This window comes from Cyclopterus lumpus, chromosome 13 (assembly GCF_009769545.1).
Source record: "Cyclopterus lumpus isolate fCycLum1 chromosome 13, fCycLum1.pri, whole genome shotgun sequence".
Taxonomy (NCBI): Eukaryota; Metazoa; Chordata; class Actinopteri; order Perciformes; family Cyclopteridae; genus Cyclopterus; species Cyclopterus lumpus.
In genome coordinates, this window is record NC_046978.1 from 7,755,326 (window position 1) to 7,773,030 (window position 17,705).

The 17,705-nt window shown below is 40.7% G+C and overlaps 1 protein-coding gene across 1 annotated transcript in view; it reads right to left on the reverse strand.

Annotated features, from left to right (window-relative positions):
- dph1 (diphthamide biosynthesis 1) overlaps positions 1 to 17,705 on the reverse strand; it is a 51,046-nt gene that overhangs the window by 21,973 nt on the left and 11,368 nt on the right. The window contains exon 4 of the mRNA XM_034548779.1: positions 732 to 853. Coding sequence (XP_034404670.1) covers positions 732 to 853 — 122 coding nt within the window. The remainder of the gene's footprint in view (positions 1 to 731; positions 854 to 17,705) is intronic.

A 17,705-nucleotide genomic window follows, 5' to 3' on the forward strand; every position in this document is an offset into this window, starting at 1 on the left:
AATCTCACACAGGTAGCTGGCATCATGGGGCACAGTGCATATGATGTCCTCATGATTGAGTGATGAAGGTCAGGAACACAAACAGTGGCTCACGGAAACACAAGGATTCTTTGAGAATCTGTAGGTCATCTCATTTCTTTGAAAATCTCTTCCATCAATTAACATCTGGTCGAACTTTACAACCCGCAATAAATTGATCTTCGGGGCCTTAACCTTTGCTTTCCTCAGAGTACACATACCATCTCTTTTATAAACATGCACACATGCAATCAGAGAAAGAGAGCTTTTCTGTGTATTAAAATTGGTCATTTCTGGTATTTGGGAGAGGTTGTTCTGGCCAGGATAGATATCAAAACTATTGATTTAGCATTTCCTCGCATGTTCTGCAAGAGACAGACGGGGGCGAGGTTGAAGGTCCTCAAGAACTGCTTGAGGTTTTCAAAAGGACAGCACTAACGCATGTTCTCTATTGATCTGATGGGTAAATGTGATGTTCAGGATCCAAAGGTCCGATATGCCTTCGATACTAGAGCTGGCCGGGCTCCACTAACTAGTTACATTTTAACACCGTCTGTCGGCCCGTCTGAAGTCCCGGACTTCTTTCTTGTGCATCCTACGCTCAGGAGGTGGAAGTCCTTGATACTCGCCCACTTCACGTTCCTTTGTGTGGTACAATCATGCATGCAGAGCGACGGAGAGACACAGGCAAACGGACAGGTGATGGTACTCACTGAGACAACTGTGGCCATAGTGCACCATGAAATCAGCTCCGAGGGCTCGAGCGGTGAAGTCGTCTACGCAGCAGGCCCCGTACGTCACGTCCCCCATCACAATGGTATCTGCCTCTGTGAACCTAGGATGTAATAATAATAATAATAATAATAACCCATTTAATTTATATAGCGCTTTTTAAGACACTTTACATGTTATATTATACACCGTAGACACAGCTACGGGGAGCAATGCAGGGTTAAGTGTCTTGCTCAAGGACACATCGACTAGGACGGGGATTGAACTGCCAACCCCCTGATTGAAAGACGGACATGCTAACCACTGACCCACAGTCACCCTATGCACACGCACACACACACACACACACACGTTTGGCACATAGCGATCAATAGAGAGCATGCCAAGCACGATGTGATTATGAGAGCGCTGAATAGGATCGATCCCTATCTACCGACTACAAATAGAGTGCATTATCTAGTATCTGAAAGCATTGTCAGTCAATGACTGACTCACAGATTAAAAGCATGACACACTCCCTGTGACCGGCAGCCAAAGGCCTGAGTGCGTCACAAGTTGTCCGGTAGTTTAAGACCTGCCAGACAAGGGTTACTATGTCATCAGTCAGCCTGGTCAAAGAAAAGAGGCTACACAAAAAGAAGAAGCGGACGTAGAGGGGGTGAGGACTGCTACACATAAGCAGATCAGACTTTGTAGGGGACTGGGAGTTTCTATCTGTGGCCCGGATTTACAGCACATCTGTCTGGGAAGAGGAGAAACAATCTCAGCAAAAGTTAATGCTTGCAGCATTCTAATACACTATTTAGACAAGATGCCTGATGCCACAACTGGAATGTGAGAGTGGCGCACTGATCGTGTGGCGCTAATGTTCCACTTTGCGCCTGTAATAGAGAGAAACAAATTCATGGCATTCTTAAAGAAAATTACACAGGCATCGGTGGACCCAGACCTGTTAGAATGAATTGCTGTTCACGTTGCTGATCACTTTCTTTTATTGCCCTTTATGGCCGAATAAAATGCTAAGTAAACTCGTACAGGCGAAATGAATAAAGGCTGAAAAGTAGCAGGGAGGAAGAGCAAATGAACAGAACCTTCATGCATTGTTGGGGAGGAAAGATGGGTAGATGAGGGGGTGGTTGTCAATGGTGGTTGTTGCCAGGTATTTGTGGCTGTATTCTGACAGATTTAGGCTAGACATAAGGGGGCGAATAGAGATGAGACAGAGGGCTTGGAGACAAAGAGGAAAGTGATAAACAGACTTGGCAGAACAGCATCAGTAGCAACCAACAGACTCTTAGTAATGCATCTCCTGCTTCCCAATCTTTCAACCCACATCCACTCTCTCCGTTTATTTCTCACTTTGCGCCATGCATGGGGCTTCAGACAAAGTTTTCTATTTAGCCGTTTCCTCCATATTTTCTCTGATGTAATCTCAGAGTTGCACTCTCTCCGGGCTCCTCAGCACCGTCCCCCTAGCTTTCCATGTTGTTTCTCTTTCTCTCTATTTCGCTGTTCCGTCTCCTCTAATGGTTGCTCTCAAGTGAAGGGCAGTGCCGCCCAGCTGAGCATGGGCAAACATAGACTCATATGGTAAATAAATATTTGCCTTGGAAGATTTTAATCAATTACCCTTTCTCTTGTCAAGGTTTTGCCTCTTCGCACTGCGTACACATGTGTTTGCAGTCGCCAGCAGGAAGGTAATTATGTAGTTTGAGGTCTGTAGACTTGTGCACTAGTTTCCTTCTTCACTGTTCTTTCATCACAGTCCACTGACTTGTTTGAGTTGCATAAATGTGCATGAACCTTTCAGCTGAAAATACACAGCCTGCCCAACAGAAACATAGAAAACTATTCACCTGCAATTCACTGCAGAATTGTCTACAATGCAAAACACAGCACCACATATCATATCCAGTCATCCATCTATCTGCCAGAAATACCATCATCATATCATTTTCATTGGAAATACATTTAGTAATTTCCAGAGTGAGGATGCTAAAGTTTCATGGTAATAAATGCGAAGAATCCAATAAAGAGGCCCATGAGAGACAAGTGATTCTACTGGGACATGGGCCGAGTAATTACTGGGCAACTTAAAGTCCCATATCTCACTGGGAGAGGGAAAGAGGGAAAGAATGTCAGAGCGAGAACGACAGAATGAAAAGTATATCGATGTTAATCAACTCCTATTTCCAACACATGCTCTCTCATAAAAGACATACTGTATGACTGGTGGGTACATATAGAGCACAACTGCCCTCATTTCCATGTATTCCTCTCTCTATCTCCTCATCACCTTTCCTGCATGCAATTGTTTCTAGTGTTAGGCACTTTCCTGTTTCCTTCTGTATATCAGCACTGGTTTTGCCTCATCTCAGGGTGCTCAGTTCAGCCATTCCAACTGAAATGTCATTAAGATCTAATTAAGATGTCAGAGACGCGTGTGAACTCCATAACAACCCTTGTTAATTATCTCTTTAGCATACAGCTCAATATGCGTGAGAAATAGCCAACTGATCTGAATCTTTGTTATAAAAAACACTGCACTAGTGTGTGCCGCAAACACAAGTCTGAGCAAAGTGCAATATACATACATATGCCAGCATGAGTGCAAACGCGAACACACACTAACGCAGACTATGAATTACATGCCAATTGATTCTATCATTGTATAAATAGCGTCTCATTCAGCTCCACCATTTAGGATTTTATAAGGATCCATATTAGCTGACACTTGCAGACAAAACAACCACGTTAGACTAAAATCTGAGAAATAAATATATACACATACACACACACAAACATATATGCATATACAGACATATATGCATACATACACATACATACATGCATATAGGCATTCATACATTTGTATATACATACAGTTCATAGTAAAAAAATAACACAAAAGAAACTGCTCTACGATAGTCTGTGATTATAATGTCTATTACTCCCATTATCATGCAGCTCTTTATTGAGGGTTGCAGGGATTTAATTTACCATGGGTGCATGCATGCATGTTGTTATATCATAGTGGATCAAATATAGAAGAAGAAACAAAAGAAACAAAGTAAAGGCCCAAGACAACTTCCTTGTTGTCCTAGCGAGGGAAAATGCACACAAACGTATATTAATATTTTTTCTGCTGCTGTCATCTGGACACTTTTCTGACAGCTCCGAGATGTTTAGCAGCAGACAAAGAGAATGAAAAACGTCTGTCTCAGAATATTCCCATTGGCACTCACAAAGCCATTATGTTGCCAATGACAATTATCTGTTGATGAAAGGTATTGGACTGAATTAAACCAAAGGGATGCCACTATGTGTTTGAATAACAGTTGATTAAACGTTTGCGGTGTTTTGAGGTGTGGGAAGTTGCAGGTCATTTTCAGCATTAGTCTTGGGCCCATCGGCTTGAGAAAGCATTACAGTTCAAAAAGGCTCTTACAAGGACATCTTAATATTCAAAAGCTTCAGAGAATTACAGCATTCTATTAAAATTAAAATACTGTATTCATCTTGGGCTGACTGAACAATACGGACAGATGATGTATTCTACTGCATTTACATTTTTCTTCTGCATACACATTTTCAGTTGAAAATGAGTATTACTGTGCATGTGGTGGTGGTAAGACAGTTCTGCACAGCAGATGTGTTTGTTGTTTATTTATTCTATTTTAGGCAACAATGCTTCACTCTGATATGTTCACAGAAATTCATAACTGGAAGGCGTCATACACAATATCAGACATCAACTTGAACAGTTGCGTTTCAGATATTTCTGGGGTCACACAGACTGAGCTGTGTCAAAGTCCGATGCTTTACTCAGATGCAGGGCCCCTAAGGACGTACAAAATCAAATGTCATTCATATCCATGTGCAACACAATTTAATGTTGTAAAATATCTAGATTTGATACTTGAATAGTTAAGTTTTGAGGCAGTAGCCATGCATATGACATATTTACACTGAATAGCTGGAGCTTATTGGACTATAACTGGCTGAAGGAAAACGTTTTTATATCTGGATTGTCCTCTAAATAATTGTCATGGCTTCAGCTAATTTGATTGCATTGTTAATCAGTCAATCTACCCACTTGGCAATATTGTATCTACAATACTTCACCCTTGATTTAGATTATAAGTACTACAATGACCATTAAATTGAGGCTAAGGTCCTCACATGCTACTACTCCATCTCCACTGTACCAGAAAGTCAGAATGAAGAATGAAAGGAAAATGGTACTGCTTGTCTTGCCTACACTCGTGTTCTCCTATTGGTCTGCTAATGTAAAGGAAGCAGGAAGGAAACAAATACATATTATGACTCTGTGATGCTTAAAGCAAGCTTACAGAAACTTCAAGTAGCTTATAATGATGTCATGAGAATATTACTGAAGACACCGAGATTTCACCGAGTGGTGCCAGTGAAATGTGTGTGGCTGCAGGAGTTAATACTTTCCAAGCTGTTTTAAGAAATATAATGTATGAATTTATCTGCCAGGTCATTGACTCCGAAAAATGTAATAATCATAGTTTTATCAAACATAAAGTTTAGTTCTACGCGCCAGTCTCAGCTGTGGAGACACTAGTACAGCTGTCTATTTATAAAGGCATTGGTAGGTCTACTTGTGATTTTGTATGTATTTTATTCTATTTAATGTTTTGTACTATCTGGATCTTGAGTCTGAAATAAAAATGTTGATACTAATGGCGAGCAATCAAGGCAAGAACAACAAGCTCTCATAAGCTGCATTAGTGCTGCGTGTCATGCATTTAAAAGCAGTTGCTTTGGTGAGTGTGTGGATGGCCAACAAGTCTGGCAGGAAAAAAAAAACTGGTCACAATGAAACTTTTCACAGTCCTCTGTCATCGTCCGGTTGGCTCATCCAATTACTACATGCATGCTTCCTTATTTCCCAACTGACGTGATTTAATTTGTTCAGCAGTAATTTTGCAACATGGGTAAGAAAACAATTACAGCGTTCCAAAGCTTTCCAGGTTTTTGAGTGTTGCATCACTTGGGCTCAACGCTAAAAGTCAAAGTACCTTTATGGTACTTTTCATGGTACCTAATGAGCATTTGCCATCAAACTGAGTCATTAAAATGATGTTAAGTTATGGCAGGGAACACCTGCAAACCAACCACATGTTGCTCTGGCATCAGCTTGGCAGTTAGCAATGTCATTTCACAAAAGAGTGTCCTGGTTTTAATCTTTGGCCAAAGCTCGCTCTATATTAAGTCTGCATGTTCCTACCGGTGGGTTTCCTCCAGGGGCTCACATGCAAATGGATTGTGACTCTAAATTGCCAAGCAGGATTGTGAATATGTTGACCCTGATGGATTGAAAATCTATCAAGCCTGCCTCACACTGAGTGCATGCTGGGATGGAGTCCAGACTATGTTAGCATCCTCTATACTGTGCACTTAAAATACGGAGTGCTACCATATTTGTCTTTAAATGTCAGGACTTTCATAATGTATCGATAAACAGTGAATTTAAACTTTGTATAAAATTAATTTCAATAAATAAGAATGAGAGAATATCCTGAAGAATACAGCAGTAGCAATCAGAATCTCTCACATTATAGCTGATCGGCAGTTATTAAAAGGCTAGTTTACTTTGGCCAGAGCACTATTAATACCAAAATAAACCAGCACATAGTGCGACCTCAGACAACTCCCCTTGGTGCGTTAGGGATCAGTCAGTGAGCATCTCAGCTCACTTTGTGCTTTCTCTCTTTGCCACAGCATAGTAGAAAGACATGATCTCTGCAAATAAAGACATCCGGATGTCCCAAACTTGCATGGGGATAGTTAAGATTATCCTTTGAGCTGCTCGTGCCCTTATTTGGGATATAATGAACAGTGTCAGAAGTTTCCAAAAGATCTAACCAGCTGCTCCGATCCAGTTGGCTGTTCTTCAAAGAATTTCTATCCGCTCTGCTTTTGCTCATAAATCAAAAATAAAACAGAGGTCTTGATAAAATGCCTTTTAACTTTGTTTTTGGTGAATAGTGCATAGATTATCAAAGTTCTTTTTTGTGAACTTCATAAACATATGAGAGCCTGAACTGAATCCCTCTTAAATGGTTCGAGGACAAACTACTGTTTGCTCTGATTAGTCATTGCAATAATTTTTAGTTAGATAAGTGATCACCAAGTCATAGACCTGATTCAACCAGCAGCTTATGTTATGTATTACAAGTATATTATACGTTTGCTTAAACTTGACTTGTATTATGTACTATAAATAATCAAGAGCAACAGAATATGACACAAAGACTTCACAAGAGGAGTTTTTACAAATTCAAAATATGCTGATTTATGTGACAACACAAATGCATGAATCTGCATGAATGACCAAAACACGATGGAGTGTAACGTTATGTTTCAACTAGCCACCCAATTTGGCCCTGTGCACCCATTTAAAACCCAACCTCTTGCATCCTGGTACATGTGGGTTTTTGTTGGTGTGAATGCCGGTTAAGGAAGGTTGCAGTACCCTCCACAGTAGGTTGTCTGTCCATATTTGACTGTGCTGATAACATGTCTAATAACAGCCGAGATAGCGGACTGGTCACTTAGGGAAAAAAGTGACAAGTAGGTCAGCAAGGTGGGTACAGGTGCAGCACTGCTCAGTTTCCACTGATACACTGGCAGACAACTCAAATGAGCATATGTGGCATGTTTGCAGACCATGTGTACACACGCACGCGCACGAGCATGCGCACACGCACACACACACGCACACGCACACACCTTTCCCTGAACACAAAATACAAGTGTGAATTATTTCCTACATCTGGCAAAGGCTCATCTTTTATTCCATTACATTTCAGACATCAGCCCCATCAGTGTGTCGGTGAGTGGGCTTTGGCACGGGGCACGGCAGATTGGCCCAGGAAAAGAGGCTTCTCCCAGAGGTTGCCGGGTAGTTCTGCATACACGAGCCATCATTATTTCCCTTCTTAAATGAGTTCAGTTTAGGCAAATTAGGTGGGGGGGGAAAGATTACATTTAAAAGAAAGGAGGAAAATGAAAGCCCTGTGGAAGAGATAATGTTGAGTGAGAGATGATATAGAGGGAAAACAAGAGATGTGATTTGATAAACGGAACAAGAGAAATATTGAAAAGGATGGCGACAGACAGAGGAAGAGAGTGAGGGCTTATAATGACTAGTAGGAGGGCAAACTACGTAAAACAGATGAGCTGTTTGCTGCTGCGGTTGTAATATTAGAAAATCTGATATTGATAATCTGCTTTCTGCGCACATAGAAAATACCCTGACAAAGTGCTCCCCTCCAAAAATAAATTTGGCAAGAGGCACTAGACAGAAGGATTAAATGATCTCGACTCCTCCCGTTATGTATGTCTTTTTTTCTATGTCTCTCCCTACATATTCCCCTATATGTCATATTGACAAGTTGTGTATTCAACAGAGAACATTTGGAGTCAAATGCCCCTGTAAAATATGTCTAACTGCAGTTATTGAACATAGACCAGGAATGAGAGACGTGAGGCAGCGAGTGTGGGTTGATGCTTACACAGATGTTTTCAGTAATACCATTAGATAATCCTTTAACACCCTGAAAAACAAGATCATTACTGCTATTTCATGAGTGTATCTAATCTATTTGTCATGGCATGTATTCAAAAGCCTGAGCCATGGGTCATTAGAGAAAGGCCTACAGCTTTATCAAGATTGAGTCCCAAACTGTACAGGAAAGCAGAGCATGCTTAAAAGAGACGGAAACAAAACGACCATGCAGCAACAGTTATTACAAGTGCGACTGTTGTTTTGCAAATATTGCTCTAGGAGGTGAAAAAAGAGTGGTTATCAGATCTGGGTGGGTATCAAGACAGGGAACAGGATAAGGGACTTGAGAGGACAGATAATGGTAGTATGAAGTGTTATTGTATTGTATTTACAAGAATAGAACAGTAAAGCTTCCTTGAAGCTGCTCTTGTTGGCTGAAACTTTATTTGCCTCTTTTCCAGCCTGAAGTAAACTAATCATACCGTAAGCATACATGCGTTCACGGAAAGCCAACATGTGAATAAGTTTAAAGCGTCTTCAAAAAAACGTGTTTGTATGTACGATCTACTACTAAATATGTACTATCATGAGCCCAAATCAATATTATTGTTCTGAAAAATAAGTACTAATGTTATAAAGCGGCTATAAATCAATACCTTTATAACAAAAGATCAAGTTGTTAGGGAAAATAGGTTGTTCTTAGTGAACTCAAATCTGGATTCCCTCGTCGCCTTTGGGTAAAGAAAGAAATCGTTCTCCGTTCTCGAGGTGAATTACTTATATTCATCAGGTGGACAGAAACATGGCTCCAAATGAATGCTAATATTGCGCTGCATCTGCTGGATGTGCAAACTGTATGCTGACAAGTAGGGTTGGGCAATCATTTCTGCTCTCATATAGTTCAATTGTGGTTACTTGAGATCGCAGACGATCAGATTGCCAGGAAGGCAGCGGTGTGGCTGAGCTCTGATGGAGCACTAGAATGATACAACCTTTAAGCTCTTAGCAAGCACCAAGGCCAAAGTAAGGCCTAAGTAAAAACTTTCTGTAAAAGAGTGTTCACATTGTAATGAAAATCTATGCAATAGCATCGCCTCCTTCAAACAACGGCTTCCTTTTCAATAAGAGTCCAAAAGTTCAAATTTAGCGTGGAGCAAATGTGTGGTTAGCAGGCATTTGGAGAACAAAGATGATCAAGTCACTGAAAAACGGTGTCAAACATTCTTGTAATGTAAGAAACTCGTGCTGATTAACGGGGTACAGTGCAAGCTGTTCCACCAGAAACATATGTAAAGGCACAGTAGGTTAACAACTCTATTTTTCTCTATTATTTTTATAATATCTTGGTTCTGATAGAAAATCACCTTAGTATCGGTGTGGCGAAAAAAACAATCAATCATCCCTTCAATCGTCCACCCACGATGCAATAACAATAGGCACAGGCCTACTGACAAGTCTGTCATACATCATCTGAAAAGGTGATAACAAGTCAGCGTTGTGTTACCAGCTCCTTTCCTCTGCCCCCAAATACAAAATGTTATTGTTATTGTAAATGTATGAGTGAAGTAGTCAAAGACTCTGTGCTCATCTGCTTCATCAGGACAATGTGGATGGGTGGACTGGCTGACACTGTTGATAAAACTAACAAACAAACCAACAACCATCATCATCATCATCATCATTGTGTCTTGATTAATATGTTAATAAACTCCGGCGCAAAGCCTCTAACCAGTGAAAAAGCACAAATACAGAAATATAGAAATCACTCCCCTTTTAGCCACAATCCTCATGACATAAAAGTAAACTAAGGGAAATAAAGATTATATCTTGTAGCGATTGATGAGGTCACATCCATCTAATTCCTCTTTCATTCATCCCTAAGGCTTCCCTCCGTCGTCTGTCACTTTGCTCCCTCAAGTCATTTCACAATCTCTCTCCTCTCTTTATTTTCTCAAGCTGTTTGACTCCTTTCCTCTCTTCTTGTGCTCCTTGTTATAATTTCTCTGTGCCGCTGTCTATCATTACATCTCTCACTTAATTATTGGGAACGCCTACTCTATGCTTGATAAATCTCGCTGGGTCGCAGTGATTGAGTTGTCCTTCATTCATCCCCTAACGGAAAATAATGTTCTCATATGAGCTGCTGTTCTCTCTATTCCCCACCCTTAACATGAAGTACAGTTACATAGATCTTTGATAATCACTTTGTGCAAATCATTTATTGTCCACTACTTCATGATGTACACGAGGTACTTAGATGTTAGTACATACTATATGTATAGACGTCTGTAGAAATAGATCTGCAAAGTAGGGCAAATTATAAGAAAATAGGTCCATGTTTTCATAATAGAAACGTTCATGTTGGATTGGAAAAGAGGTTTGTTTGTTTTTGTTCTTTCCAATTTAGGGATTGTGCATCACCCAATTTGTGTCTTTCAACTGCCAGAGCAAAGTCAGTGGACTTACTGTGAAAGGACATTTTAAAAGCATATGTAATAGTCTGTCAGCATACAGGCTGTGCATAATATTACACAGCTCTCTGTGAATGCAATTACATGGACATGTGCCTTGGACAGTGCCATCCAAAATGAGAGTGATTATGGCTGACTGGCTGTGCTTGAGACAGGACAGAGGGGAAACGAAGGACTGCAAGCTTCAGCACTCAACATTGCTTATCTCTTCTACACACTGCTGAGAAGAGGGGATATGTGTTTGTATCATGAATAAAAAGCATCTAGTTCCAGATAACACCAGCGGTCTCTTCACCGGTGGAGTGAACATCTACCGCCTTCACACAGGTGTTTTCATTACTATCTTCACATTTCATTTGGAAGTCAAAGGCCGGGCATTAAGAACAAATACTCGCAACCTCTGGCTCGCCCAGTCTCGTCCAACTTACAGCCAATGCAACCTCATGTTATTATTACTGTGTCTCTAGAAGGAATGAATTGTACTTTCATGACAGCTCAGGCAATTTTCAAGGTGCGATCTGTCGCCGAGATATCATATTACACAATGCCAGCACCTATGAGGATGTCTGGTCTGCCTGGGCATAATGTCCCCCTGAGAAGAGATGTGATTAGCAAAGCTGGAAACAGCAGGTCTCCTGGTCTTTGTCCGTGAGGTGCGAAGGAATGTAAGTGTCACTGATTCAATTCACCCTCTCCTATCTGGCACTACAAATCAAATCAAAAAACGATGAGATGGCATCAGAGTCAATCAACAGCAGGAAGTGACCAGTACCTGCGACGACAATACTACCCAAGGTAGTTTTGAGTTTGACCTTTCCTTTCCATGCTCAACTTTGTGTATCATTAATAAAGAAAATCATTGACAATGGAAGTATTCAAAACCGCCTTCTACGTGCCGTTCATCAGGAGTACGAAACTGTTGAATCTATTCATTTGGCAGTATACAGACAGAGCACATTTAAGTCCCGCCCACACCGGAGGGGAAAGCAATTCACCTCTCAGTTAATTTGTATTGCGTGAAGGTGCTGCCCATCGTCTACTGGCAAGCAACAGAAAAATGCCTAAAAGCTTCCGTGTGGTGGGACACACTACCAACAGGGTAAAGAACTTAGAACAATGTTTTCATAAGCTGGCGAAACTGAAAAAAACAAGAGTGAGGCATCAGCAGGAAGAATGGAAAACTCTGGGATCTTGATACTCAGTACATTGTTTGATAGTGGAATGTGGATCATACAGAAAGCTATGCAGTATTATGTTTGCAAGTCCCGCATAACTAACATTAGCTTGCTAACTTGCCCCCATCATTATTTGTGTAGACATAGAATATTAAAATAATCAATAGACATGCTGAAATCTGATGTTCTTAGATAGCTACATGTTAGCGTTTTATCCCTTGTATGCATATTGTGGGATTTTTGGTATACAACATACTTTGCTTTGGTTAGAATACTACATGCTACATTTTGGCCAAATCGGTATGAACTGAGAGTATAGTATGCAGCTTTGAACACAAAGCACAGTCACATTAAGTATGCAAGACAGATACACAGTTTGTTGCTGGGTTTGCAGATCTAATACCCATGAGCTTGTACAAATATAACAGAACATTTACGGACAAAAGGCTCCGCCTCTCCTCCGCTGTACCCCTCTAAATACAAATTTGTCAAGGGGCACTGGACGGGAAGTCTAACCGTTCTCCTCTTTCATTTAGTCTGCAAGCATGTCTCTCCCCACACTGTGGAACAGAAAAAAAAAAGGAGGAAAAAAAAGAAATGACAGGTTTCTACAGGGTTTGCAGGCGGTCGCTGTCAATGAGATATTGTTGCGTTCAACATAACCTTTGAGTGGGCAGTGAGGGTGTGCCTAGCAGGAGAGCTAATTAGACAGAACATGTGTGTGAGCTGGGAGTTCTTATAGGATCTCATATAGCCAAAGAGCAGACAAGAGTCGGAACAGACTCACAGCTATGGTGCACATAAGCACACGTACATACACCCTGACACAAAGACACACTCACCCATCTCACTTACACCCAGATATGTTGCTACAGCTCAGCTGTGCTGTGGGCCCCATGATGACTGTGACAATGTGAGGCCAAGAAGGCGTTGGGAGGCACCGGGCCCCTTCCTAATGGAGTTGACATTTACCCTGGGAGGCTGTGGGCTGTGGGTGCTGCTCCTACACAAATGATTCAACCTGCCGTCATCATAGGAGAAATACTCTGATGGATGAAGACTGCTACGTTGAAGGACCTGGAGATGTCTGGGGGCAGTGTGTGCATACTGTACCTTAATTTAACAACACATTGCATCTGACATGACTGTTACTTGAGCTGTCGAGGGCCTACGTTGACAGATATCTGGGATAGTACATGATGGAGAGAGACAGAAAACAGGCACATTGTGTCAGTGGGTTCACCAAGTAAGCGCTTTCCATCACATGTTGTGTTCAATCATACATACAAGCATACAACTGCCTCCACACCAGCTCTCCTTATGCATCTCAATGTATTGCATCCTACAGTTTAGTGTACATTGCTACGTTTTCATCAATTAAAGCAAACAATCAAGTAAATCGGAACTGTTTCTATTCAGAAATATTCTAAAAATCTAACTAAAACAGTCTATAATATAAAAAGCTGCATCTTTTTTGTTTAATACCAGTATCTGTGTGACCCACCAGAAAATGTACATTACAAATAAACATAAAACCACAAATTTCCACAAATCTGCATTGCTTTAGAAGTGAATAAGTTTTTAACATAGCAGCTCTAAGACAGGGCACTTCCTAAATGCCTATGGCATTATAGACTACATTAATTAGCCTTGCAGCTAGCAGACTTTGCTTTAAATCATAGAGCTTCCAATAACACCAAGTTTGAATTTCAGCCCGCATGTACATGTTATCAGCCCAACATTGTTGAGAGACGGCAGCTAATCATGGTAGCAATTCGCTTGAATGACGTTGCTCTACTCTGCTCACGGAGTGTGTGCAAAGCTCCGCCTTCAGTGAAACACAAGTAAAAAACCTCACACTGAACTGAATGAATTGCTATGCATTTCCACTCCTGTATAAAACTGCATCTCAAAAAGTCCATGCACAGATAACCTGCACAGACGTTGATATCACTCGTCAAAAAACACTAACCAATACATAGTGTTCACTTTCTTAGTTAAACATGCAAGCACTAAACAGAAACGTGTGATGAAAAAAAAAGTAATAAGTTATGCAGCTATCTGGTCATAAATTAAAAGTATCGGAAGCTGGTGTCTTTTTTCCAGACATTTGAAGATTTCAATGGATGGCTGCCATTTGTTTAAAGCCCACACTGAAAATATTGCTCAAAAGCATGCATACGTGTTGGAGTGTTTAACTTTCCCTTTTTTTCCTGCAGAGCCAAATTTGTTTTTGCCAAATGTAACTATTGTACGATTATGGTGATGTGTTGAGACTCGATCAGTTCAGCATTATTGGATGTTGGACACTATTTATGATGGTGCTTTGAGATTGTTACAAATTGCATATTCCTTACTCATCACTTTATGCTCAATGCCGGGGCTGCTTGGCCATCTCTGACAATGCGTAGGCTTAGTTACTAAACTATCTTTATTCATGAGGCCATTTTTGGGAAAGCTTCCTTCCTAGTCTTGTTTCTATGTTAATCACAAATGTGGGCCTCATTATACTGTAGTCTGCAGACAAGGGCAATTTTTTGCTGACTGTTATTCTGCGGAAAAACGCGAAACTAAGGCAATTGTTAACTGGTGAGTGGGTTTAGGGCAACTGCCAGATCTTGGGAAAATAAATATTCTGGTGACTGTTTAGTCACACATTATATTTGAACGGTCTCAGCTTCTCTCTGTTCTTCCTCTTATTTTTAACTACCTTTTAATGCAACATTTTGTTCACTGTATTAAACCAGTGACTTTCATGCATCTCTAATCAAACAAGATTATGAATTAGAAAACCTAACCTGAAGTGCCAGATGGTTTGTCACACAGAACCATCTAAAAAGCAGTCGTCGGAAAAGGGCCTGCGCTTTCAAAAAAATACTTGTCAGGTGACAGGTTGAACAATCTGTTAATAGGAAGTCCTTGGAACTTATATTAAAAACAACAGTATTACCATTTAATCATGTATATTGTCTATTCATTTTTCACTATTGTTTTTTGCGTCAATAGCAAAAGGGTTTGGCCTTGTGTGGTCAGCAAATTTGTCTTTATGGATCGGGACACGGCACCATCCCCACATACCCTGCGACTCCCTTTATATCACCCCACTGTTACAAAAGAAGCAGCAGTAAATACTGAAGTAAGTCCATAAAAGTATCATTCAAAGCTAAGTTTAGACAGCTGGCATACCATCAAAGGAAATAAAACATATGGTACAGTGACAGCACATGCATCAGTGCCTGCCTGCACAAGACAGCCATTATTTCTTTTATACTGAAAGCTTTTTCTCTTGTTTACTAATAAAAGCAGGGTTCACAAGTCTTTGAATTTGTGACAATGTAAACACAGAGAGTAAAGAATGAAGTGAAACAGAGAGAATCAGAAAAGGGAGAATGGCAGTGAAATAACGCTGCTTTACATATTGTGACATGGTTATTTAGGCGGCAGGTATTAGTGGAATTTACAGACCAATCCAACAGAATACAAAGTATCAAGTGGGGATCAGTGACACAAATATGATATGGAGCACTGTGGGCGGAAACATCTTTAGGTTAGTAATGTCAAACTAAAACTACTGATACCAACATTTAAAATTAACCTTAAAAATAATGTGATTCACAGAGCAAATAGGTCCGCAACATACTCGCTCTCTCTGGAAAAACATAATTGTTTTAAATGCATGGTAATAATGAAGGAGACAAGCTGGATTTTGATAGCTGGACAGTAAGAGGACGCTGTTTAAATATAAATTTAACACAATTTAAATAAAAGAATAATTCTGAAAAGTGAGGGGAACTTGCCTCCCCACCATTCCCAGTGGAAAGTATTGCATTCGTCAGGCACATATTGGATTGGCTGACCATCACCATAAGAGCTTGGTTGTAGTCTGAGGTCCTTTGGTGAGCCTTTGGCCCTGGCGGAAAATGTATTACATTTTACCTACAGTTGCCAAAGAGTATCAATGTAAGTTCTTTGCAGTTACTATCCCCAGTTGCGGAAATGGTTGATGGTGGAACAACGGAAGTAACTGTGGAAAACACAAATGCATATTGGGGAGGTCTTCACACATTATTTTGTATAAAGCTTCGTGGTTGTGTCAGTTGCAGTGAGGGAGAGACGGCCAGAGCACAGAGCAAGAGGAGAGCAAGAGACTCCATGCTGTTTGGAAGAAGAGTTGTGCACTTTGATTACTCTGAGCAGCATTGGTCATGAACATAATGTAATTCTGGATTTCTCCCTGATGGTCTGAATGAGTCTCTGAATTTGTCGCTAGTGGCTTTTCAAGAGGATCTGAGAAGTCGCTAAATCTAGTGAGAAAGTCATCTGTGTTGTTGGTAGTTGCTCAGAAAGTGATCTGGCCGTCTTTGCAACAGCAACGGCAACAATTATACCAATTGGAAACGCTAGTCAAAGAAATTTGAAAACGTGTCTATTGCCACCTTAATTTGTCTAATTCTGTTTATTTGAAGTTGGAAATGTGTTGCCATGGGTGCAAATATAAAAGGGTGTATGTTTTGTATTAACATGCAGCATTGCCATAAATCAGAGCTGCTTGTCCTCATTAAGATTTAGCAGTCCCTCCCACTGAAGCGCCTTACTCTGAGGGCAGCTTAGCCCTTTTATCCCCATTTTGATATGGACCTCAGCCCTGTCTCCCCGAGTACGAGGGACTGTGGCAGTGATGGTGATGCCAGAGCCGCCTAACTCCTGGGACCTCTGGGGGGGGGGGATTAAACAAACAGAGATAGACCGGGTTCACCTGCAGGTTACACCTGGGAAGGGATCAGCCAAATTCTGAGCTCTTGTGTTGAGATTGTTGAACCAAGACTGAGTTCCTTTAGCTTCTCCTTACAGATATTGCAATTTCATCCCCACATCAGGATCAGAGCTCATACAATAAGGAGCCACCAGACGGTGTTGACCTTATTCACCGTTTGCTCCGATAAGCTCTTGGACTTGTTGTGACTGTTAACTGTAAAGTGCCATTCTTGTGTCCGTCACATTAGCTACACCCTGCAGCTTCCCAACTTATGGGTGTAGACTTTTGCAAAGACCCTGCATATGTTGTGTTTTCTGAGGTACAGTATGTACACAGATTCATGATGACCCTGTTCCAATGTGTCATTGTTATGTCTGCTAAAAACAGATCTACTTCAACCTGCTATTGTTGCAGAGCTGCTGTCCTTAATGACAGCTGGGCTCTACACTGCAAGCATTTCGCTGCAAAATTAGAGTGTGTGAAAGGAAAAATAATCATTTGGTTGCTCCACTAATTGACACTAAGGTTCCCAAAATCCCCTCAGCTCAAGTGGTAACTAGGGTTGCACGGGGTACCGATACAAAAAATAAAAAATATTAGCCTACAGCAAAATATCTTGCTGTAGGCTAATACTAATGTCATTTGTTAAGTATTGAAAAAGCTGGGCAGGAACAAGCTGGTAAAAAGGTAACCATACAGATGTTTTATTTATTACTATTATAGATAAATATACCAGTATCGTATTGTGTTTGTGGTATCGTATCGAATTCTGGTATTGTATCGTAAGTATCGGGTATCGGGATATTTATGGCAGGTATCATATCGAAGTTATAATTTTGGTATCGTGACAACCCTAGTGGTAACACATCTGTCATCTCTCCTATGTCCCTCTAATAGTAATGATTAGAATACAAGACATTCAGGTAGCAGCCTTTCATTTTTAGCCGGTTCTTTTACAGGTTGAAATGACAAACGTCGCCAGCAGCAGGTCATGTCAACTGTCGCTTATTAGC